The following is a 26,753-nucleotide window of genomic DNA, read 5'->3' on the forward strand; positions in this document are numbered from 1 at the left end:
CAGAGGTGAAAACATATTGGACCTGGTCATCACCAACATGGGCAACAGGTGTTCCACACCAGAGGTCAACCAGTCACTGGTTAGATCAGACCACAAACTAATCACTCTGGATGTCCACACCCCACCACCACCCCTAACTAAGAAAACCACAATAAAAAACTTTCCTAAAGCAAACCTTACCTTACTTAACTCATTCACTCCAATGGAGCTCAGAAAGTTTTCACTGTAACTTCCAATGGGCCAAGCCTAAACCTTTTGAGAGAATCAAATTATGTCCTCACATTTCAAATAAATGTTCATATCCCTGGTACAGTAGTGATTATGAAGGAAGTATAAATGTCAAACTCTTCAGCACAAACTAGTTTTATAGTGGTAGTATTCTTTATGTTCTATATCTTAAACTGAATTTTATAAGTCACACTAAGCACAGCAACTGTTGCATTTGTAATATTTTGTAAGCAACTTACAATATCTCAGCAACCACTCAAGTTACATACATACTTGTCAGCAACATTTTGTTCATCTAGCTGAGAGCTTTCATATGAGAATGAGGAGTTTTGTCTGTGTTACTTGGTTGTCGAGATATTTAGAAAAATATAAAATTATATCTATATAAATTAATATCATAAAAACAACAGGTAATATCTATTTACCTGCACTAAACAGAGGTCAAATATTAATGCAGTTAGTTGAGTTTGCCATTGTGTAAGCTTTAAGGTGAAATATTTCAAAAACTTGTACATAACATGGTTTTGGAATTATTGATGCAAATATGTGCAAGCAATATTTGACACCTAGAGGCATAAGTAGGAGTTAAGACTGAGGTGGTAAGTTTCACAGCCCCCACGCTAAAAAATAATGCTGCCCAAGATGCAGAAACCTTTACAAATGCACTCTATGAGCACCTACATGGATGCATGGATCGTGCCATCCGTAGCAAAACCATGACTCACTCCTCTAAGAGAAGGAAACCAGTTTGGTGGACCCCTGCCATAAACAGGCCATACAACAGGAGGAGGAAAGTAGTTCCAAAAAAAAGCAAATCCCAAGAAGGAAAGACATCCCTGATCAGTATCAGTAAGAAACTAAGTTCCCTCATAAAATCATCCAAGGCTAACTTCGAAAGAAAAATAGCCAAGGATTCAAAAGATAACCACAAAGCCTTCTTTAGCTATGTTAATAATCTAAGTGGCAACTCACAGATATGCACTGAACTAGTGCAAAATAGCACAAAATATACTGAACCTTGCTGATATTGCCAACATCCTGGCAAATAGATTCAATGCAAACTTCACCTCCCTCTCACCCTCAAAAGGGCCCACAACAATACCGGAAAAGTTTAGTGTCCCGGAAATCACAGACGCACAGGTGAAAACAGTCCTTTCAAAAGCCAAAAACACAGAGTCAATGGGGCCAGATGGTGTCCCAGGCTGCATCTTGCGCGAACTACAGAACGAACTAACTCCCCACCTAAACACGCTGTTCAACCTCAGCCTCTCCACAGGCTACGTGCCCATAGAATGGCACACAGCAACGGTTATTCCTCTCCACAAAGGAGGGGCCACAACTGACCCTGGTAACTATCACCCCATAAGCCTGACTAGCCTGGTCTGCAAGGCTATGGAGCGCATCATCATGGAACTCATTAACAAAGACATTGGGAACCTCCAAACACATGACCTGACCCAGTTCGGCTTTAAGGGCAGATCATGCCTACGAAAACCTGGTTGACTTCTTCGAGACAGTCACTAAGGCCATAGACGAGGGAAAGGTGGTTCACACAGCCTACCTTGACCTCGCCAAGGCTTTTGACACCATTCCCCACTCGGGTATTACAGAAAAACTCACCAGCCTGAATATAAACCCCTACGTCACAAAATGGGTTGCCAACTGGCTTACAGACAGAACTCACATGGTAAGACTAGCGGGCTCCAGGTCTGACTCTAAACCAGTCACAAGTGGTGTCCCAAAAGGCTTGGTCTTGGGACCCCTACTGTTCGGCATATACTTCTCAGAAGTACAGGCAAACACAGGAGGACTATGGCTAACCAGGTTTGCCGATGACTGCAAACTGGGAGCCATAACTGACTCTCCGGCTGACACGGACATCCTCCAAAAGGGACTTACTGAGACGGACACCTGGTGTCAAAGCCATGGCCTCAAGCTAAATGCCAAAAAATGCATAGTCATCCTGTTTGGGAAAACAAAGCACCTAATTACCACATTGGTAGCAGCCCCCTTAATACAGAAGAGGTAATAAGAGATCTGGGGACCCAGGTAGATAGTAATCTCTCCTTTGACAATTATATTGCCAAAGTAGTTAGGAAATCCTTCTATGTGGCCCATCTAATTACTAAAGGGTTCATATCTAGAAATAAAGAGGTTACAGTGCCCCTCTACTCGCCACTTATCAGACCCATCATAGAGTACAATGCCCCATTTGGGATGTACCTCACAAGACACTTCCAACAGCTGGAAAGACCACAAAAGTACCTCACCAAGAGGATTACTGGCCTCAAATATATGTCCTATGCAGCCCGACTGAAAAAACTCCGGCTGTACTCAGTAGCATATCGCTTACTCAGAGGTGATCTCTGCCTGACTTACAAAGCCATGTTCAACTCAGAATTGATGGACATGCTCCACCTAAAAAAAATCCAAGTCACTGTGAGCCACGAGCTCTAGTGAGCTAAACCTCCCCACAACAATAAATAGAACATGCTGGAGGGATAGATTCCCATCACAGAGACTCCCCATGCTTTGGAACAAAATTCCTAACTACATTAGGCAGAGCCCCTCGCTAACACTCTTCAAGAGAAACCTTGACGAGTGGATGAGTAACAGAAAATACACTCCTGGGATCACTTCATTGGCTCTGCTTGACAGAGAATCAGTTAATTAATCAATGGGGCGGCAAAAGCCGATACACTCTGGCTAGGCTTATAAATGCCCACAAGCAGATAGCCTAGTACCTACCTATGAACCTATGAGTAGCAAATCTCTCTCACAATGGTAAGGATCAAGTTCAGGATGGTGACTAACTGGTCAAGAGAGCTTGCACTGATGAAGGCCAGAAATTCCTTAGCAAACATGTCTGATGATGTACAAGTCTCTCAGTTAATGGAGGGGTAGATGAAATCTCCTAAGATACTGTGTTTAGATTAATGCATAGGGGGACTCCATACTGGTTAGGTAGGTAGCACAGGCTGATTGGGACAGGGCGAGTCCCACAGTTACTTATAGGATATGATAAGGAGTTTTCTTAATATTAAGATGGATGAGGAGGAGTTATCTTGTCTAACGAGTCTAGAGGAGAATTTTTTTTTTTTTAAGCGCCTAGTGTTAAGCAGCAACACCCCTGTTATCCTGATTCTGTTTTGTTATGTTGGACACTTTAGAAGATTGATTTTGCTTAAAAAGGCATTATTACGGTGGACAAGGAAAATATATGAAACCCTAAAGAGGACAGGTGCAAACCATCCCTGGTATAGTAGTAAGGACTACCATCTCCTCCTAGGCTGATATATGTAACCACTTAGAATGACACCAGAACCTAAGCTAAGCCATTTGCTGAAGTCAACAATATTTTGATTGTATTGTGGCATCATTCTTGGTGATGGCAGAATGCTGCTCAATTCTAGGTTACCTGTCTCAGACACATTCCGAGAACTCCATCATGTCTCTCACATAGTCCAGGGACGTATATTTCAAGTCGTTTATACCCAATGACTGTGACATGTACACTTGTGGTGCAAGGACTTGAGTGCACACATGAGGTGATGAGATGTCTTTTGAGAAACTCACTGGGTCTGCGGGTCATCTCTGCTGGAACATTATCACTTAAATTTCCCCTGAATCTGGGGTCATGTTGTGTGGGAATGTTGGAGAATAAACATCTTGCTTGTTACCAAGATCAACTGTGGATGATTCCGTATGTGAATCAATGTGCTTCCTTGTGTATATTGCTTTTCTAGTGATCTTCAGGAGGAAACATCTTTAAAACAAGGAAGACTGGTACTATGCAAAGGAACTTGTTCTTGGAAGTTGTAGGAGACCCTCAGTCTCTGTCCTGCTGACAGACTAGTTGCAAAGCAGTGGACTCAGGCAAGGACTAGTTTGAAAGCACAATAAATACTGGCACTAAAGTAACGAATGGCACTGAGGGTACAACAGTGAGTTACTGAAATGACATCAAGACTGATATCTAGGACTGGCTCAGCATCATGATGACCAGGGCCGAATACTCCCATGGCAGGTACAACAGGTCTGACATTAATCACAAAGAGCTGGCACCAGCATCAGCACTGATGTTCCTAATGTAAATACTGAACTGAAAGGTATCACTGACATTGACAGAGTGGACATCAGGAACATTAACTCCAACTGAAGTGTTGAGGTTGGAAACACCAACATCATGGAATATGACCACTGAACTAGTACCTGGAATTGACTCTGATGTCATATGGAGCAGGACTGGCATCTTTGTGATCAGCAAAAAAAAAAACACTGGCACCAGTAAAGTCATCACCAGCTTTCTGAGCTTGGAAGTAAATACAAGTAGAATATCTGTTTCCAACATAAAGCAATAAAGAGGAAGCACCAGATAACCTTACCCTGATAATAAATTACTGCCAAACTATGAAAGTTGGTATCTTGAACAACAGTGGAGTGAGTAGGTCTCAGCACTGATGGCTTCCACACTGAAGGCTTAGACTGTAAAATGAATCAGGACCACTGCAGGACAAAGTTAATATAGTTTGAGTTTTGGATGAGTGAATGAGGAGAATAGGTTTCTCAAAACAACTAACTAGTGTTTGTTCAATACAGGGTTCTAATGTTTTTATCATCATCATCAACCATCTTTTTCCCCATTGTCAACATGGGGTTGGGGTGACCTTGTCTCCACCTCTACCTATTCAATGCCACTCTCTTACTTTCAACACTCATGCCTGACTGTTGCAGGTCTTCTCTTATGCAATCCACCCACCTCTTTTCTGGATGCCATAGATTCCTTCTGCCTTCTTCCTGTCTGTCTCAAATCTTCTTCAACAGATTGTCTTCTGCTTCCTTGCACATGTGCTTGAACCACTGTAATCTGTTATCTTTGACCTTTTCTGCATCCAAAGCTACTTTGGCTTCTGCTCTTATGTCCTCCTTTCTTCATCTGCCCCACAGTGTTCATCCTACCACCCATCTCAGACACTTCACCTCCATCACCTTTAGCTTCTTCATCTGCTCTGCGTTCACTGCCCTGTTTTCTATACCATACAGTAGTGCTGGTCATGCCAATGTTTTGTACAACTTGCTCTTCAGTTTCTTTGCATTCTTTTGTCACACACTATCCTTGACAATATGTGCCACATGCCTGCAGCCCCTCTGATTCTAGCTTGAACTTCCTCATTCAGACTTCTCTTTTCCCTAACCACCCCCTCCCAGACACAGCTGTTAATCTGGTTCCACCATTTTCCCGTCTATCTCAGTTTTCAGTTTCTTCTGATTTTCCACATTTGTTGCCATTGCAAGTGTCTTATCTGTACTAAGTTTCATCCCATGTGCATTCAGTTCTGCATTTCACTCCCCTATCCTTCCCTGAAGTTCTTGTTCACAGTCTGCCTGCAATGTCACATTGTCTGCATTCAGCAACTTTGTTGATCTGTCCCCTCAACCTGTTTGCTAATGTAGTCCAATGTATGATCAGCAGTGGGCTCAGAGGTGAACCCTGATGCACACTCACTCCCAATGGAAAGCCCTCTGCAAGACCAAACAATGTTTGTACTTGAGTCAGTGGGTCCGTGTACATAGCTTGCACTAATTCTACCAATATTTCGACAACAAACCACTGCAAGACTGCCCAAGTCAGATTTCTTGGAACCCTCTCATATGCCTTCTCCAAGTCTAAGAATGCAAAGTTGGACTCTTTCCCCATTTCTACGTTCTTAAGTTACTGTTGCACTACAAACACTGGGTCAGTTGTGCTGCATCCTGATCTAAATCCAAACTGCTCATCTCCATCTTACTTCTACCACTCTTTGTATTCATTTATCAATCACCCTCTCCAAAACTTTCATGCAGCGTGATAGGAGTTTACCTCTATACTACCCCACAGTTGTGAATGTCTCCTTTGTTCTTGTACACTGGCACTAGTATGTTTATTCTCCAGTCATCTGAGATACACCTTTCTTTCTATACTGCTACGAGTATCCTCAGAAGCCATTTATCCCCTATCTCACTCAACATTTTGATTATATCTCCTGTGACCTCATCTGAGCCTGCAGCTTTCCATGATTTCATCTTCCTTGGTGCTTTTCTGACTTCTTCTAGCATGGGCTCCTCCTCTTCTCTCATTGTATACTGTGTCTTGGGCAGTTCAGCTTCTGTTGGGATGTCTTCATTCAGAAGCTGCTGGAAGTACTCGTTCCATTTACCTTTGATGTTCTGTGGAATGCTGAACAGGTTGGGCTGTGATCCCTTATACAATGTGTCGGACTATTTTCCTTACCTTTCTATCTTTGCCTTGCAACCTGTGAGTTTCTTTGTGCCATCCAGAGTCACTTTTCAGAAGCTGGTAGAGTGCCTCTGATGCTTTGTTCTTTGCTACTGCAACTCCTCTCTTAGCCTCTTTTTTAGCCAACCACTATTTCTTCCTAGCCTTGTCTGTCTTTCCTATCTCTCACTTTTTCCTGTGCTACTCCTTTCTTTTGATAACTTCCGCATTCCACCACCAGCTTTCCTTATGTACCGTATTTCTATACCTGGCTCGGCCATGTATCTGTTCTGGAACCCTTATACGTGTTATTTTAAAGTGCTGCCATTCAAGTCTACTAAATTCCTCTTCTTCTTGAGTTACTAGAGCCCTGAATAACTTCTTGAACTGCTGTGCTTTCTCTTTAGTCAGCTTACACCCTTCTCTGACCACTGCTTGTAGCTGATTGTGGCAGCCAGTGGTTTATGCTATGGGCTGACTGTTTCACCGAGGATGACTTTGCAATCACTAAATTTTCCCGAGTATCCTTTCCTTACTAGGGAGAAGTCTACCCCAAGTTTCATGCTTGCCACTCTTGTATGTGACCTTGTGACTCTCTCTCTTTCTGAATCATGTGCTGGTTACCATCAAGCCATTTGCCAGAAAGAAGTCTAGAGTAGCCTCTCCTTTATTCCTGTTGCCCCACCCATGTGGACTCCTAGCATCCTGTTCAGGATGTCCAGATATGTGCATTCAGGTTACCCATTATCAACATCAACTCACGTTGCCCTGTTCTATCTAGTAAACTCCTTAACCTCTGTCTAAATGTACTCTTTTCCTCACTGCCACTACCCTGTTATGGGGCATAGACTGAGATTATGAATAATGCCCTATCCTCACAGTGGAGTCTGATACCACGAGTCCATAACTAATTGTGAGGACATTCCTCACTGTCTTCTGAAACCTCTCTACTTCACAATTCCCACACCATTTCTAGTCTGTTCTCCTCCTGAGTAGTAGACTCTGGATCCCAAGCCAAAAAGCTTTGCTGAAATGCCCTTCCACCTTATCCCCTGGATACATAGAATAAGCACCCTCCTCCTTACCATCATGCCATCCACTTCCAAGCCTCATCTTGTCAGTCTACACGGAGTGTGGCAATTCTTAGTTCATGTTTGGCAGGTTGTCTAGTTTTACATCCAACTTTTGCTCAGCAGAGCTATCCCAGGTAATCTATGCTAGGTAAATGGACACTGGCTAGCCAGTAGCTTATTGAACCAGGTCTGCTGGAATCTATGGTGGGCACATACTGGCTAATAGGGGCATATACAACCCTCCCACCGTTAGCATGGGTCTCTGGCATAGAACAGAGAAGGGTGTGTCCTCAACCCACTTATCACCAGCAAATAACCATGCCCATGTTGGCGACATTAGTAAACAAGACCAGATCAACTACAGCCATATTTTTACACAGGCAAATGGCTAGCCCTGACAAGGCACAGTCTGTGGTGACCCATGTTCTCCTATCTTGAAGATGCTGTGTGTCACTGTAGATAATGGAAGCAGTTCATCTATATAACTCTTCCCCCTACAGAGCACCATCTAGTGTTTGTGCTGCTGCCCACAGCTGCATTCTTGGGTGAGTTTTTGAAATGGAAACATTCAGCATGTTTTTCTGAGGTGGGAGGAACCCCACATAAACACAAGGAGAAAGTACAGTTGTGTACACTTACCATAGATGTAGATGTTAAAGTGTATTCACTGTTGCAGTCATCACATTTGGGTTATCTGCCTGCAGGTAGCCCTCAGTCTGCCTGAATACCAGAGTCTTGGGATTTCTGCATTGGATGCTGTTGCCCCTTCCATGACATCAGGTCGTCAGGGGTATAAAACATGCAGCCGACACCATTACATCAGTTTTTCTTGCCCTAGATGTCAGGAGCCCCCAAAATAGGAAGCTATTACATGGTGTGGAACACCACCAGTAATAAGTAAATACCCCTGCCATAAAAGATGGCCATAAAGAGGATAGGTAAAAAGGATAGAGAAAGCCAGGGGGCTGGAGGGAGGGAATCCAGGACTGCACCAGTGAATACACTTGAACATCTACATTTACGGTAAGTGTACACAACTGTACTATGTTCTTCGTGCTTCACTGTTGCAGTCATCACATTTGGGCTGATTCCCAAAGCTGAGGAAGGGTGGAGGCAGTCAAGAAGTGTTGGGGCTGGCTAGCAGGCCTTGTAAGACTGCTGCAGCAAATCCAGCTCTGGATTTAGAAAAAATAGGTAAGTGGTAATGGTTTGTGCAGATGTGTACAGAACTCCAGGTTGCAGCTTCCAGGATGTCCCTGGTGGGGACCCCACTGAGAAATGTTGTAGAGGCTGAAGTAGCTCTAGTGGAATGAGTTCTGATCCCCAGCGGGGTGAGTTTTCCAATGGTGCTTGTAGCAGAAATGGATGCAGTGTGCTAACCATTTGGAAACTGTTTGCTTCGAAATGGCCTTGTCCTCTGCCCCTGCAGCAAAGCTGACTGGCAGCTGGTCAGATTTTCTGAAAGGCTTAGTCCTGTCAAGGTAGAACCTGAGCGGTCTGTGCAAATCCAAGGAGTGCAGGATTCTTTCCCCTCTATTCTGAGGATTAGGGAAAGGTTGGCAAATGGATGGATTAGTTTAAAGCCGGACTGGATACGACCTTGGGCATAAAGGAAGGGTTAGTCCTGACGGAAACCCTGTCAGCATGGAAAATAATGAAGGACTCCACTGCCATTAGTGCCTGTAATTCAGACACTCTTCTTGCTGAGGTAATAGCTAGACATAAGGCTGTTTTCCAAGAGAGGAATTTTAACTCTGCTGAAGCAGCAGGTTCACAAGGGGGAAGTGTGAGCTTTTCCAGTACAAAGTTAAGGTCCCAGGCCTGGGTGGGAGCTCTCCTAGGGGGCCTTAAATTGTTAGCCCCTCTCAGGAACTGTTTGATGAGAGGGTGAGAAAAGAGAGGAGGCTCAGTATTATAATGAGCTGAGATGGCAGAGACGTGAATCTTAATGGATGAGAAAAGATAGGCTTCTGTGGAGCAGCTCTGCTAGGTAATCAAGGATTTGAGGTAAGTTGGGCACAGCTGTGTCCTTTCCTTGAGATGGACTTCAAGAACAATATATTTTCCACTTTTCAGCACAGGACTTCCAAGTACTAGGTCTTCTGGCCTCAAGGATGACATCTAGCACCTGTTTGCTGAGAGATGCTGGTGGTATATTCATGGGATAAGCCAGGCTACAAGGTTTAGGGTTTGCAGCTATGGATGCAAAATTTGTCCCTCCTGCTGAGACAGCAGGGAAGGTGTCTGATCTGATGTAGGTGTCAGGGTGGCACTGCTGTCAGACTGCATAAGAGTGGGTAAGAGTGCTGGCATGGCCAGTCTGGTGCAATAAGGATTGCCCTTGGCCTGTCCTGTTTGATCTTGAGTAGTACTTTGGAGAGGAGGGGCAGAGAAGGAAAGGCATAAATTGAGAGTTTTTGCCATGTAAAGGAGGGGGCGTCCACCTTCTAGGCTCTGCTGTGAGGGTTCCTGGTGAAAAAGTTGTTCAATTGATGGTTTTGGGGAGAGGCAAAAAGGTTCACCTCCGGTGTTCCCCACCTCTGGTTTAGAAGTTTGAATGAGCTGGGTTCCAGTTTCCACTCGTGAGGGTCCAGTAGATTTCTGCTTAAGTCGTCTGCCAGTGAATTTTCCTTGCCTGGCAGGAATTGAGCTTGTAGGGGCACTTGGATGCTCAAGGCTGTGTTCCACAGAGCCATGGCTAACCTGTAGAGTCGGTAATAATGAGTCCTGCCCTACTTGTTTATGTACCACATAACTGTGGTGTTGTCTATCTTTATCAGGAGCTGTCCTGGAAGGATAAGGTATTTGAAGACTGTCAGAGCATTCTCTACAGCTAGCATCTCTTTTTGATTGATATGCAGGGGAATTTGTTCTGGGCTCCATTTGCCTTGAATGCATTTGCCTGCCATGTGAGCCCCCCATACACAGTCTGATGCATCTGTTGTCAGGGTTTGGGCAGAGAGGGGTTGAGTGAAAGGAAGTCCCTTGTTATGGCTGCATGTTTCTGCCCACCGAAGGAACTCTACCCTTAGACAAGGGATGATCGGAATCACTGTTTCCAGGTCAGTGTTGACACCAGAGATTTTTTAAGTACCACTGACGTTTCCTCATATGAAGTCTTGCATATGGAATTAGCAGAATGCATGAGGCCATGAACCCTAGGGCTTGCAGTATTTTCATTGCAGATAGCTGGGTTTTGTTGGCCATTAGTTTGAAACAGTTTGTCAAATGGACCTGCTTTTCTGGAGTGAGGAATGCCATCTGGGAAGTTGTGTTCAAGCTTGCTCCCAGGAATACAATTTGTTGGCTGTGATTTATTTTCGTTAATGGTGTATCCCAGTGAAGTTAGAAGTCATTTTACAAATACCAAGTGCTGAAGTAGCATTTCCTGACTGTCCGCCTGAATCAGGCAATCGTCCAAGTATGGGTAGATTTGAATATTTCTCTGCCTGCAGTATGCAATGACTGGAGCCAGGCATTTTGTGAATACTCTGGGCGCAGTAGTTAAGCCAAAGTGAAGTGCAGAGAACTGATAGTGCATACAGCCTACCCTGAAATGTAGACATTTCCTGCAGGACTCCCTTATGGGGATGTGCAGATACGCTTCTTTAAGTCTAGGGTGACTAACCAGGCATCCTTTGCTAGCACAGGAAGAAGCTGTTGCAGTGTAAGCATTTTGAATTTTGGGACCACCAGAAAGGTGTTGAGATAGGGCACCAAGAGCTCTCTTTTCTGGGCACCAGGAACAGTCGGGAGTAGAAACTCTGTCCCCTTTGTTCCACTGGAACAGGTTTAATAGCCCTGATATGAAGAAGGGAAAGCACTTGCTTTTCAGCCTATGCCCACTGGTTTGAAGGAAGGTCTGGCAACCCGCTTGGTGTTGACAGTGAGTGGAAGTAGAATCTGTATCCCTGGGATACAATGTTTAGAACCCATCAGTCCTGAGTAATGGACATCCAATTTTTTGCATGAAGGGCGAGTTTTCCTCCTATGGGCGCAAGTACTTGGGCATGGCTGGGAAGGATAATTGGAAAGTCATTGTGAACTTTTTCCATAAGGGGGTGGCTTACCACTCCCTGGTTTTGAGGTGGAAACACTCCATTATTTAGATCTTTACATACCCAGAGACTGTTGTCTGTTTCCCCTGGGTTTAGACTGAGAAGGCCTGAGAGGGACTGGAAAGGACCAGTTTTTTGAAGGCCAAGGCGTACTGAATCTAGGTGGCTGCACCTGTAAGAAATCTTTGACTGTTTGCATAGATTTAGCTTTTTCTTCCATCTTTTTAAGAACTTCTTCTGCTTTTGTGCCAAACAAATGCTCCTGATTTAATGGAACATCTAGTAATTTTGCTTTGACATGGTCAGGCAAGACTTGTTCCTTTAGCCAAGCATGCCTTCTCAGTACAGACCCAGTGACAGCAGTCCTGCAAAATGCTTCTAAGGCAAAATTTCAGGTAGCGGCCGACCGGCACTTGCAAACTACTTCTGCTTCGGGCTGCTTCTCAGCAAGAAAGATTGATGTAATGGCGTCGGCTGCATGTTTTATACCCCTGACAACCTGACGTCATGGAAGAGGTGACAGCATCCGACACAGAAATCCCAAGATTTGGTATTCGGGCTGACTGAGGGCTACGTGCAGGCAGATAACCCAAGTGTGATGACTGCAACAGTGAAACACTAAGAACATCATGCAAACTCTAAAACACATGGTCGGTGGTCAGGATCAAACCTTGTACCTTGTGCATGGGAGGTAAAGACCTTAGCCATTACGCCAACTGGTCTGTAACTTTATGTTTTTATGTCTGACTTCAAAAAGGAGAGGAGGAATTCAAACAGAACATTTTTGGCCATGTATGCAGCTTATACTTTATCTTGCCTTAATAGGAAGAGAGTTTCTCAAGGGTGTTAGGGTCAATGAGGTGGTATGGCCTGATGTAAGAGAAGCAGAAAATTTAAATTGATCCAACTACCTTTCAGTTGAAAGTGTTTCCTCACAAAAAAGAAACTTGGTTTTGTCTACTTCTTATTACAGACAAAATAAACTTTCTGCAGATATGGGACACAGAGATGTTATGCTACATAAATTATGCAGACTTCATGATGATCCTGGGGAAGAATCTTCTTCCTAAAGGTACATTTTCTCAAGCTGCATTCAGTTTTAATAAGCAGGCAGACATCCAAAGAAACACTAGACCTGTAAGAAAAGTGATCAAAAATCTCACTTCTTCCACAGTTTATTATTTTGGTTGATATGTCATATGAAAAACGCAGAAATCCAATAAGACTGGCCAGGGATCAGAAAGGATACAACAAGGTTGATTGAAAAATATTGTTAAAATTTTATAACAATCAAGAGATCAAAGCAAAAAAAACGAAAAAAAATAATTTTTAGTGAGTGAATTCACAAACTTGGAAAGAAAAAAGGTCTTTAAACCACTACAGGCATCGTCTAATATTTAGAAAACTACCTGAGCTGAAGTGTGACAAGGAAAATCTGGAGACAGTAGGCATCACAGCACATGGTATTGACAGGGGGAGGGTTCATAGCAGCCAGACTTACTCAGCAAGTGGTCATAGTAACACAACCTCACTCTTGCTGCTACAAAAGGATGGACCTTCTCTTATTTGATCTAAAGTTCTTCTGACAAGAGATCAGAAGGGAAAAGGGTGACGTAACATGGCTGCAAAACATCAAGGGAAGATGTGAAATGACCACTCTGAACACAAAGAAAGGAGGAGGGCAAAGGGGGTACTTGCAGCTGCCTACAGGGACCAACTACCTTCCTGGCTTTGTAAAAGTACTGCATGAAGAGTTGTGGACTCATGGAAAGAGTAATGGAGAGGGAATCCATGAAGGCACTTATATAAATGGCTGACTGGCTAGGTTAACTGTCTCCTGCCCTCAAACAACAAACACAGTGCAACTCTTGGAGACTTCAGGCTACACGGATCTGAATGAATATGAGAAGACTACTATCTAATTACTAGAATAAGTTAAACAGCTGCAGCCTAAGAAAGACACCTTCCAATCAATGGTACCGATAGCACACTATTTGTCCTACTCTCTTTTCTGTCAGCATTTCTACAGCAAAATAGCTGACAAAATTATACATACTAAATATTAAACTAAGTTCACAAATCTGTGTTTAGAGCAGACCCTATACCAGTGGTCTGTATAGTGAGTGTGCTGGGTTTAGAAATGAACCTGCATCATCTGTAAGGTTGGCTGGGGTAATAGTATGGTGTGGCCATAAAAACTACTTTCTTAACGGCAGATGGATCCAGTTGTGTGAAATCTGGAGCGGGCACAAAAGTGCTTATTTCTGTACACTGTGATGGCATGTTAGCAAGTCCTGTGTGTCAGGGATGGAAATGCACTTGATGTAAACTGACCGCATTAAACACCACAGTCATATAGGGGATCTGACTAGTCCTAGACAGATTAGCAGCTCAGAACCGTCCCTGCCCACCAGCCAGTAACACTGTTCTTTAACATAACTCCATGAGTATCCAAAATAGCATCTCTCTCATGGAATACAAATTCCACCAACACTAAATAGCTACATCTGTGAAAAGCTAGAAAGGAGTAAGATTGGTTCCTTGGGATCAAGTGGGACTGCAGTCACAGTGGGTAGGCCAGTCGCCACAAATTGGGTTAGGAGAAAAGGAAGGAGCAATACAAAATATTAGATTGTCTATAAATGCACAACTCCACCATCAAGGTCACCACCTCACACAAAAATATAGTTCTAATAGCCTTAAAATGCTCTGTACTGGGGGAAGGAAGCATATTTCAAATGTAATATACATAATCAGAAAGATGCATCTCCTCTGTAACTGTCATACAATAAGCAGCACACCACTAATTTTAATTGCAAAAACACATCTGATAAAAGAAATTAGTAATTCATTGCAAGATTTTTAAGACCACTATTCCCTGCTTTTGGACAAATACCATCTTTTATTATTATTATTAAACATTAATAAAGGGTTTAGATTATGTGAATACCAAACTTACTTTTTTTTATTATTCACCTTCCTATTTCACACAGTGCTCAACACAGCAGTGCTGTTCTAAATACTAATCTATACTTGTTTGTATGCTGTCTCATTATATACACAGGTGCTTTTTGCCAATGTTCACTTACCTGAATCCTACAAACTAAATTATCTATCTCACTATATGCGTTTTATATTTTATAAACACGTACATTTTTGTAAACCATGTAACTTCTACTGAAACCTTTTAATTCCCTGTCTATGCATACTGCAACTGTTTATGCTTACTGTATGCATTTGTACTTATTTGACTCTACATTTATGTAAATAATGCTTTTATTGGCTATGGCTGGAGTACTTACATTTGAATCAGTCTTCTACCTTGATTTAAACAATAAATAAATAAATAAAAAACACGAAAATACATAAATGTTCAATAATCCACAACAGTACAGAAGTCAATGGTACTGTGAATTCAAATACGTTTACTCTGTATTAAGCATCCAGACTCATTTGTTCCATGTTACCTATTACTTGTGTCATCACAACTATAAGAAATATTAAACAAGCATGTACAGAAACACTGCTATCAGGTCACTTACAGATAACAAAAAGGCAACAGCAAGTTACTCAAGAACAAACCTAATCACCTTGTGGCCAGTGGTGGCCTGGTGATACGGACAGTGTCTGACCTCCGTAACTGGTATTTTCATTAAACCTGTACTCTCCATTATGTATGTCACTTAATTCACAAATTAGCCTATGAAAGAAATTTGAAAACTTCATGTACTACAAATAAAAAAACGTTAAATTCCACAAATTCACTAGTAATAGGCTACAAACTACCACTAAAAATTGTTTTCTGTGTAAACTGATAAAATTACATTGAAGCACTGAAGGGCTTAAGACAGTAACATTGTACTTGGGACAGCAATTTCAAGAACAGTCTCATATGGGAAACAAAAATACAAACTAGAATATTCAAATTAATATATTTTAAGAAGCTACTAAAATGTGCTTACATGGAGGTGTAGCATTAAATAGTGGAACTGTAGATGTCAAGGCAGAGTTCACTTCACCAAGTTTCATATTTTGTTGACTTTGTTCCAGGGTTTTCATCTCCTTAAAAAAAAAAAAATGTGTTAAGAAAATGTGCATGACCAATATATATCGGAGATGATCTAAACAGCAAATTTCTATAAGACAGGAAAATTAGCCTAACATTCACTGTAGGACCTGGCAACACCTTACCTTCTATGAGTAATGCAGAGCTCTCAGGAATCCCTACCCACACATCTCGATCAGCTGTCTTTCTCTAGGTCCAATATTCTACTGGAGATTCATTATCAGGAGATACACCATGTGACATCCTCAAAACCTTCCCACCCCACTCCCCTTACTGGGAGAAGAAAAAAGATGAACTCTTGACTTTCCCCTCCCAGATGTTTCATACAGTTCTGGGGCCACTACCTGAACCAAGGTTAGCTAGATAGTAGCCTGGCTCTGTCCCTCCATACCACAAAGCCAGACAAATAAATTACTAATCATATTATCAAGGTCATTAAGTTTTGTCATGAAGTCCAAATACGCCAATACATGTGACTAACACTACTTATACATATTTTTTGTAGAAATTTGATCATGTTGAGATAGCATTCAACCACAAGGCAAGGAAAGATGTACAAAGAGTGCTTCACTGCTGCACTAACTATAAGTTCTACACTAAAACTTTGTACAATAATGCCCTATTTCTGCAAAACCATGTAATGGCTATAATTTGAGTGGTGATGTAAAAGTTAAAGCTTTCATTTCTGTGCCTTAAATGAGACAAAAGGCTTTCAACCATCTTCCTAATACCAGTCTTGTAGTTAAAACTCAGCCATGTCAGGACTTCCAGGCACAGTTCTGCATGCCACTGCAAATAATAAGCAACCTTGAATAAACAGTTTTAATGATAAACTAAAGTCTCAGCAGACACAAAAGTTGATTCTCTGTAAATCAAGTGAATGTCTTCTAAAAATTATTAAAAAATTCAGCAGAAAAACAATAAAATTCATCTTGGGCCAGAATGGAAGAAGAAATGATGAGCACAGGTAGCCTGCTACACTCGCTATCTAGCAAGAGCTACACAATATGAAAACAGTCTTGCAGCAGGAGTTTTTGGTGCAAAATAAAAGGTCGGAAGAGGTGGATCTTGCCTTAAGTGACCATGCCACAGCCATTCAGCCAATATCAATGAAATGTAGAACTTAAGACATGACTGGAGGCAACTGAAGCACAGCTGGACTGGTCGGAGGTCAAACTGACAGAACTGGAAGACAGGTCTTGTCAAGATAATACGAGTGTGGTTGGGATCCAGAAAGTCAAGAAAGAGGTGACTAAGACCATTATGATAGAATGGCTAAATCAATGGGCTAACATCCCCAAGAAAGACATTGGAATAGAGAAGGGGCATTGCACAGTGTAGAGATCCCAGATAGATGTAACAGAGAAAACACATCCTATTATTACTAAGTTGTGGTCTTACAAGTTAAAGGATTTTCAAAGAGATTTGGCAACCAGTAAAAAAAAGTTATTAACTGGCATCCACAAGGCTTTTGTGGACCAGAATTATTCTTGAGAGACTGGGGGGGGTCGCTTTTCTCCCCACGTTAAAGATGTGTAAACAGAGGCATCTAATGGCAACTAATTTATCCTGCTAGTTTCCATATTTTCATCAGTAGGTAAATATAGCTCTTGAAGGACTATGAAAACCTGTTAAACTCAGGGAAGGCCGGGGGGGGGGGGGCAGTGTGCATGTCAGCACAAAAGAGAGCATTGTGGGGAAGCCCACAACGGGGAAAGGAAAGTCACAGGAGAGATGCATCTTCTCAATCTTTAAACAAAAAGCAGGCACTAAAATAGAGGGCCCAATTAATCCATAAAGAAAGTGGAAGACTGAATACAGTTACATAAGACAATACAGCTCGACACCATTTAATGAAATGGAGACATATTTGGAATTTCCTGTATGCGCTAGTTTCATACTTTTTTCCCATTATTTGGTTCACCCAGTTGTAGCCTCATTTTTATCCATCGTGGTGACTGATATGTGATCTACAGTGTAGTGTTCACATAGATCTTGGATTGAAGAAAAGTACAGTTGTGTACTCTTACCATAAATGTAGATGTTTGAGTGTATTCACTGTTGCAGTCATCACACTTGGGTTATCCTGCCAGGGGTAGCCCTCAGTCGGCCCAAATACCAGAGGCTTAGTATTTCTGCGTTAGTTGCTGTAGCTCCAGGACTGATGTAAGGTCGTCAGTGGTATAAAATCAGGCAGCTGACACCATTACTTCAGTTTTTCTTGCCCCAAATGTAGGGAGCCCCCAAATAGGGAGCTAGGTTATGGTGGAAGAATACCACCAGTAGAAAGTAAATACCAAAAATCCCTGCAAGGAGTGAGGAAGAGAGGGAAAGAGACAAGGGGGATGGAAGGTGGGAAACCAGGACTGCAACGGTGAATATACTCAAACATCTACATTTATGCTAAGTGTACACAACTGTACTATGTTCTTCATGTTTCACAGTTGCAGTCATCACACTTGGGTTGATTCCCAAAGCTGAAGAAAAGGGTGGAGGCAGTCAAGAAGACTGGGGGCTGGCTAGGATGCCCTGCAAGACTGAGGTTGCAAAGCCTGCCCTGGATTTTGAGAAGAAAGGCAGGTGGTAATGCTTGGCGAAGGTATGAACAGAACTCCATGTTGCAGCCTCCAGGATGCCAAAAGCTGCAGAGGTGGAGATTGCCCTGGTGGAATGCGTCCTGACCCCCTTATGGGGCGGTTTCCCTTGGTATTTGTAGCAGAAATGGATACATTGTGCTATCCATTTGGAGACTGTTTGTTTGGAAATGACCTTGCCCTTGCTGCAAAGCTGACTAGCAATTGGTCAGTTTTCCTAAAAGTTTTAGTCCTATCCAGGTAGAATCTGAGCTTCTGTGCACATCTACAGAATGCAGAATCCTTCCCCCCTTGTTTTGTGGGTTAGGGAAAAAGGTGGGCAAATGAATAAATTGGTTGAGAGCCACACTGGACACCACTTTATGCATAAAATTTGGGTTAGTCCTGAGGGAGACCCTGTCAGCATGAAAAATGATGAAGGGCTCTACAACCATGTGTGCTTGTAGCTCTGAAACTCTTCTAGCTGAAGTGATGGCCAGAAGCAAGGCTGTATTCCAAGAGAAGAATTTTAACTCTGCTGAAGCTGCAGGCTCAAAGGTGGGTAATGTGAACTTTTCCAACACAAAGTTATGGTCCCAAGCTGGGGCAGGAGCTCTTCTGGGTGGCCTTAAATTGTCAACCCCTCTTAGTAACTGTTTGATGAGAGGGTGAGAAAAGAGAGGTGGCTCTGTGCTGTAATGAGCAGAGATGGCAGAGGCATGAAGTTTAACAGAAGAGAAGGATAGGCCCCTGTGAAGTAGGTCTGCTAAGTAATCCAGGATGAGAGGTAGGGAGGGCTGCACTGTTTTAGCTCCTTTAGCCTGGATCCAGGTGCAATACCTTTTCCACTTGTCAGCATATGATTTTCTAGTGCTGGGGCATCTGGCCTCACGTACATCCAGGACTTGCTTGCTTAGGCTGGCAACTGGATGAGAGGTTAGGGAATAAGCAAGGCTGCCAGGTTCGGGGTCTGCAATTGTGGAAGCATGAATTCTCCATTTTGCTGGGTCAGGAGAGTTGGGATCTGAGGTAGGTACCATGGAGGCAGGGGTGACATGCTGGTGTGGCCAGTCTGGGGCAATCAAGATTGCTCTTGGTTTTTCCTCCCTTATTTTGAGTAGTACCCTTGTAAGTAGAGGTAGAGGGGGAAATGCATAAATCAAGACGTTTACCCATTGGAAGGATAGGGCATCCACTTTCCAGGGCTTGCTGTGAGGTTCCCTGGTGCAGAATTTGCTGAGATGGTGATTGTTGTGGGAGGCAAAGAGATCCATTTTCGGGGTGCCTCATTTCTGGGTTACAAGGTTGAAGGTGCTGTGGTCTAGCTGCCACTCGTGTGGGTAGAGGAAGTTTCTGCTGAAGTTGTCTGCCACAGAGTTTTAGGAGCCTGGCAGGAATTGTGCTAGCAGGTTAATTTGCATGGCTAAAACCGTGTGCCAAAGGGTCATGGCTAGCCTGCAGAGGGAATAAGAGTGGGTTCCTCCCTGCTTGTTGAAGTACCACATCACTGTGGTGTTGTCTGTTTTGATCAGTAAAGGCCCCAGGGAGAGTAGGGGACCTGAAAGCTGTCAGAGCATGCTGAACAGCTAGCATCGCTATTTGGGTGATGTGCAGATGTATCTGATTTTGGCTCCAATAGCCCTGAATGCACTTGCCATCCAGGTGTGCAACCCAAGCATAATCTGATGCATCGGTGGTTAGGGTCTGGGCGGTGTGGGGTTGTGAAAAGGGAAGGCCCTTGTTGTGGTTGCATGCTGCTGCTCACCTAAGAAAATCTTTCCTTAGACAGGGTATCATAGGCACGATAGTTTGCAGGTCCTGAGAGTGTTGACACCAAAGGCTTTTTAGGTATCACTGAAGTTTCCTCATATGCAGTCTGGCATATGGAAGGAGTAGACTGCAGGATGCCATGAACCCTAGAGCTTGCAGGATTTTCCTTGTGGATAACTGGGTTCTGGTGTCTAGTTGAGAGAAGTAGCCTGTCAGACTGGCTTGTTTTTCTGGAGTAATGAATGTCATCTGGGATGCTGTGTCTAGGCTTGCTCCCAGGAATACAATTTTTTGAGTGGGGACTAGTTTGGATTTCTTTTCATTTATAGTATACCCCAGGGTGGTCAGTAGGTCCTTTACAAAGGTCAGGTGCTGTAACAGCTTTTCCTGACTGTCTGCCTGAATCAGGCAGTCGTCTAAGTATGGGTAAATTTGAATATTCCTTTGTCTAAAAAAAGCAATGGCTGGAGCTAGGCATTTTGTGAAAACTCTGGGAGCAGTGGATAAGCCAAAGGGAAGTGCAGAGAAAGTAGAGGTGTGTACACTTACCATAAATGTGGATGCTCGAGTTTATTCACTGTTGCAGTCATCACACTTGGGTTATCTGCCTGCAGGTAGCCCTCAGTCGGCCCGAATACCAGAGACTTAGTATTTCATCGGATGTTGTCACTCCAGGACTGACATCAGGTCATCGGGGTATAAAAAACAGGCAGCCGATGCCATTACATAAGTTTTTCTTGCCCAAAATGTCAGGAGCCCCCCAAATAGGGAGCTAGGTTATGGTGGAGAAAACACCACCAGTAAAAAGTAAAAAACAATACCAATAACCCAGAAGAGGTTAGTAATAGCCATAGATAGGAGAGAGAGAGAAAAGCCAGGGGGCTGGAGGGAGGGAAACCAGGACTGCAACAGTGAATACACTCGAGCATCTACATTTATGGTAAGTATACACAACTGTATTATGTTCTTCGTGTTTCACAGTTGCAGTCATCACACCTGGGTGGATTCCCAAAGCTGAAGAAGGGTGGAGGCAGTTAAGAAGAGTTAGGGCTGGCTAGTATGCCTTACAGGACTGCTGTAGCAAATCCTGCCCTGGATTTGGAAAAGATACACAGGTGGCAATGCTTGGTGAAGGTGTGTACACAACTCCAGTTAGCAGCCTCCAGGATATCCCTGGTAGGGACTCCCCTGAGAAATGTTGAAGAGGTAGATGTTGCCCTAGCGGAATGTGTTCCGACCCCCTGAGGGGTTGGTTTCCCATGATGCCTGTAGCAGAAATTGATGCAGTGTGCTATCCATTTGGAAATGGTTTGTTTTGAAATGGCCTTGCCCTCTGCCCCTGTTGCAAAGCTGACTAGTAACTGGTCAGATTTTCTGAAGGGCGTAGTCCTATCAAGGTAGAATCTGAGCTGTCTGTGCACGTCCATGGAGTGCAGGATCCTTTCCCCTTTATTTTGAGGATTGGGGAAGAAGGTTGGCAAGTGGAGGGATTGATTGAGAGCTACACTGGACACCACTTTGAGCATAAAGGAAGGGTTAGTCCTGAGGGAAACCCCTGTCAGCATGGAAAATAATGAAGGGTTCCCACAGCCATGAGTGCTTGTAGCTCAGACACTCTTCTAGCTGAAGTGATGGCTAGAAGAGAAGCTGTTTTCCAAGAGAGGAATTTTAACACTGCTGATGCAGCAGGTTTGAAGGGGGGAAGCGTGAGCTTTTCCATTACAAAGTTAAGATCCCAAGCAGGGGTGGATGCTTCTCCTTGGTGCCCTTAAGTTGTTAGCCCCTCTTAGGAACGGTTTGATAAGAGGGTGCAAGAAGAGAGGTGGCTTGGTGTTGTAATGAGCAGAAATGGCTGAGGCATGTATCTTAATGGAGGAGAAGGGCAGGCCTTTGTGGAGTAGATCTGCTAGGTAATATAGGATAAGAGACAGAGAGGGCAGTGTTGTGCCCTCTCCTTTAGATTGAATCCATGAGCAGAACCTTTTCCACTTATCAGCATAGGACTTTCTTGTACTGGGTCTTCTGGCTTAAAGAATGACGTCCAGCACCTGCTTGCTTAAGGTTGTTTGGGGAGAATTCAAGGAATAAGCCAGGCTGCAAGACTTAGGGTTTGCAGTTGTGGATGCAGAATCTGCCCCTCCTGCTGAGAGAGGAGGGTTAGATTCTGCTGTAGGTGCCAGGGTGCGCAGGAGTGGGTACCAGTGCTGACATGGCCAGTCCAGGGCAATCAGAATTCTCCTTGGTCTGTCCTGCTTTATCTTGAGTAATACTCTTGAAAGGAGGGGTAGAGGGGGAAAGGCATAGAGATTTACCCACTGAAAAGACAGGGCATCCACTTTCCAGGCCCTGCTGTGAGGATTCCTGGTGCAAAATTTGCTGAGCTGGTGGTTGTAGGGGGAGGCACAGAGATCCACCTCTGGGGTCCCCATTTCTGAATCAGAAGGTTGAAGGTGCTGTGCTCCAATTGCCACTCGTACGAGTCTAGGAGATTTCTGCTTAAGTCGTCTGCCAGTAAGTTTTGTTTGCCTGGCAGGAATTGAGCTTGCAGATGGACTTGAATGTCCAAGGCCGTGTTCCACAGGGCCATGGCTACCCTGCAGAGTGGGTAGGAATCTGTTCCCTCCCACTTGTTGATGAACCACATAACTGTGGTGCTGTCTGTTTTTATTAGCAGTTGTCCTGGAAAGATTAGGGATCTGAAAGCTGTCAGGGCATTCTATACAGCTAGCATCTCTTTTTGGTTGATGTGCAGATGAATTTGACTTGGGCTCCAGTGGCCCTGAATACATTTTCCGTCCATGTGTGCCCCCCAGGCATAGGCTGATGCATCTGTGGATAGGGTCTGGGCGGCTTGGGGTTGAATAAATGGCAGTCCCTTGTTGTGGTTGCATGCTTCTGCCCACCAGAGGAACTCTATCCTTAGACAGGGTACGACAGGAATGACTGTTTCCATGTCCTGAGAATGTTGGCACCAAAGACTTTTTAAGTACCATTGGAGTTTCCTCATATGCAGTCTTGCATATGGAATCAGCAGTATACATGAGGCCATGAACCCTAGGGCTTGCAGTATTTTTCTTGCAGATAGCTGGGTTCTGGTGGCCATTTGTTTGAAGCAGTCTGTCAGAAAGACTTGTTTTACTGAGGCGAGGAATGCCATCTGGGAAGTTGTGTCCAAGCTTGTTCCCAGGAATACAACCTTTTGACTGGGTACCAGTTTTCATTTCTTTTCATTAATGGTGTACCCCAAGGAAGTGAGAAGGTTTTTCACAAATGTCAGGTGCTGCAGCAGCAATTTCTGACTGTCTGCCTGAATCAGGCAGTCGTCCAAGTACGGGTAAATTTTGATATTTCTCTGCCTGCAGTTTGCAATGGCTGGAGCCAGGCATTTTGTGAATACTCTGGGTGCAGTAGTTTAGCCAATGGGAAGTGCAGAGAACTGATAATGCATAGACCCTGCCCTGAAACGTAGACACTTCCTGCATGATTCCCTTATGGGGATATGCAGATAGGCTTCTTTTAAGTCTAGGGTGACTAACCAGGCATCCTTGGCTAGCATAGGAAGAAGCTGTTGCAGGGTATGCATTTTGAATTTTGGTACCACCAGTAAGGTATTGAGAATGGAAAGATCCAGGACTGGGGGCCACGAGCCCTCTTTCCTGGGTACCAGGAAGAGTCTGGAGTTGAATCCTTGACCCCTCTACTGGAACCGGCTGAATAGCTCTGATACTGAGTAGGGAGATTTGAGCCTCTGCCCACTGGTTTGGAGGAAGGTCTGGAAACCCACTTGGGGTTGGCAGTGAATGGAAATAAAATTTGTACCCCTGGGATACAATGTTGAGGACCCACCGGTCCCGAGTGACGGGCATCCAGTTTTCTGCATGAAAGGCAAGTTTTCCTCCTAGGGGCACAAGCAATTGGGTAAGGCTGGGGAGTGGAGTAAAGAAGTCACTGCGAGCTTTTTCCGTAAGGAGGTGGCTTACCACTCCATGCTTTAAGGGTGGGGGCACTCCATTGCTTAGATCTCTGCATACACTGAGACTGTAGTCTGGGTGGTCTGTTTCCCCTGGGTCTGGTTTGAGAAGGCCTGTAGGGGGCTGGAAAGGACCAATGTTTGGAAGGGCAATGCCTATTGAATCTAGGGGGTTGCACTTGTAAGAATTCTTTAACAGTCTGCATAGACTTAGCTTTTTCTTCCATCTTTTTAAGAACTTCTTCTGCTTTGGTGCCAAACAAACAGTCCTTATTCAAAGGAGTGTCTAGTAACTTTGATTTGACATGGTCTGGCAAGGTCTGCTCCTTCAGCCAAGCATGTCTTCTCAGTACAGAGCCAGTGACAGCTGCCCGACAAGATACTTCTAGGGCGTCAAAGCCACACTGCAAAGTATGCTTGCTGACTTGGCTTGCAGAGTGCATAAGCTCCTGCAATTCTTTATTTTCTGCACAGTCTGAAAATGTTGCCACTTTTTGTTTAATAAGTTCCATAATACATTGCTGGTACTTCAGCATGTGAAACTGACAATTCAATGCCCTAACAGCAAGAGTTGCAGAGGTATATACCTTCTTACCTCATCTGTCCAAAGCTCTGGAATCCCTGCCCAAAGGGGAGGGATTTATTGGCTGTAGTACCTTGAAACCTTTAGGCCCCTGGGAAATGATCTCTGGGTCAGCACTAGGATCAGCACTAGGATTCTTAAAAAGAAATGCGTGAGTGTCAGGTACTCTGTAGTACCCATCTGGTTTCCTAGGGGCAAGAGGTAAAGTGTCAGGAGTAAGTCTTGATTCCATAAAAACATCATCCACAATATCCAGGACAGGGGGTATTGCTAAGGGCCTGTGTTGAGGCAATTCTAGAAATTCTCTGAGTCTTTTTTTGGACTGACGATAGTCCTGGCATTCCGAGTGGAAATGCTCTCGTAAGGTATGCAAGGTTTCACCAAAAGAAAAATCCTCTGGAGGGGAGGCAGAGAGAATGGATTCCTCTGCATCTGAATCCTCATAAGCAGATAAGGGCATGTCTTCATAATCAGAAATTTCAGTGTCATCGGACTCTGGGTCTGTAGAAGCTGAAGGGGACTGGACTCTTTCTCTTAGCAGGGGAAGGCTGACTTCCCCTAAGTAGTGTAATAAGGTCTTCAGCCATTCTTTGCATTTGTTTTTGTGGCATGAGAGCAGGTGCATGTGCTTTGGTTGTTGGTTTTCTAGGCGTAGTGCTTACTCTGGGCCTAAGAAACTCAGCAGTTTTGGTATTGGCTTGAGTCGAACATCGGTTGAGCAAATAACTGCCTCAGAAGCCGGTGCCTGCTCAGCGGCTCTGGACTCATCCAAGGTAGAGACATCTGCAGGTTCCATAGTCGAAGAAGAGTCTCGCGCCATACTGGACTCCAAATGGGTCTCAGCAGATGCCTGCAAATCCACTGAAGCGGGCATCAGGGGCTGCGAAAGCGCCTCACTGAGCACCGGTGGACTGGCGACTAGCTTAACAGAAGTGTCATTGGCGGTTTTGGCCCTATGCGGTCTGTCTCTGTCTTTATCTTTATGTTTTTTCAGAATATCGGTAGTTGGTTGGCTTACTAAAGCCATTTCAGAATACATAGATCGAGAGCAAAAGAATTTGGCGACAAAGAGAGCCCGACGACGAATGGTTTGGGCATTAAATGAGGCACAAACTGACAGCGAGAGATGTCATGGTCTGGGCCTAAATAGGTGACGCAGTAAGAATGAAATCTCTGTGAGGTATTTGCTTTCCACAGGCAAGACAATTGTTAATTTTCCTGACATCAGTTTGAGCAAGAAAAAAGGATCCCCAACAGGGTACTTAGTTTAGAAGACTTCAGGATTATTAAATTCGTAAATGAAACTTCAGGTAGCAGCCAACTGGCACTTGCAAACTGCTTCTGCTTCAGGCTCCTCGGCAAGAAAGACAGATGTAATGGCATCAGCTGCCTGTTATTGTACCCCTGACGACCTGACGTTAGTCCTGGAGCGACAGCATCCGACTCAGAAATACTAAGTCTCTGTTATTCGGGCTACCTGCAGGCAGATAACCCAAGTGTGATGACTGCAACAGTGAAACACGAAGAATAACTGAAAGTGCATAGATCCTGCCCTGAAATGTAGATATTTCCTGCAAGAATCCCTGATTGGGATGTGTAGATGTAGGGTGGCTAACCAAGCATCCTTGGACAGCATAGGAAGAAACTGCTGGAGAGTGAGCATTTTGAATTTTGGTATCACCACAAAGGTGTTGAGAATTGATAGATTGAGGATTTGGTGTCAGGTGCCCTCTTTTCTGGGTACCAGGAAAAGCCTGGAATAGAAACCTTGGCCTACCTGGACCTCATGGAGAGCAGGGAATGGACTTGGTTTTGGGCCTCTGCCCACTGGTTTGGAGGAAGATCTGGGAACCCTTTTGGGGTTGGCAAAGTGTGGAAATAAAATTTGTATCCCTGGGACACTATGTTGAGGACACATCGGTCGTTGGTGATGGAGGCCCAGTTTTTTGCATGGAAGGAGAGTTTTCCTCCTAAGAGCACAAGCAGGTGGAGAGAGGAAAGGGGCGGAGTTGTAAAGTCATTGTGAGCTCTTTCCATAAGGGGGCGGCTTAGCACTCCCTGTTTTTGAAGTGGAGGAACTCCATTGCTTAGATCTCTGCATTCCCTGGGACTGCTGTCTGGTGAGTCTGCTTCTCCTAAGTCCCATCTGAGCTGGCCTTGAGGGGTCCGGAAAGGA

At 44.1% G+C, this 26,753-nt stretch overlaps 1 protein-coding gene across 1 annotated transcript in view; it reads right to left on the reverse strand.

Moving 5' to 3' along the window:
- The window catches only part of TAX1BP1 (Tax1 binding protein 1), a 1,493,491-nt gene that overhangs the window by 676,464 nt on the left and 790,274 nt on the right, over window positions 1-26,753 (reverse strand). The window contains exon 11 of the mRNA XM_044066810.1: window positions 15,578-15,677. Within this exon, the coding sequence (XP_043922745.1) occupies window positions 15,578-15,677 (100 nt within the window). The remainder of the gene's footprint in view (window positions 1-15,577; window positions 15,678-26,753) is intronic.

This window comes from Protopterus annectens, chromosome 3.part1 (assembly GCF_019279795.1).
Source record: "Protopterus annectens isolate FY-2018-M chromosome 3.part1, PAN1.0, whole genome shotgun sequence".
NCBI classification, from domain to species: Eukaryota; Metazoa; Chordata; order Ceratodontiformes; family Protopteridae; genus Protopterus; species Protopterus annectens.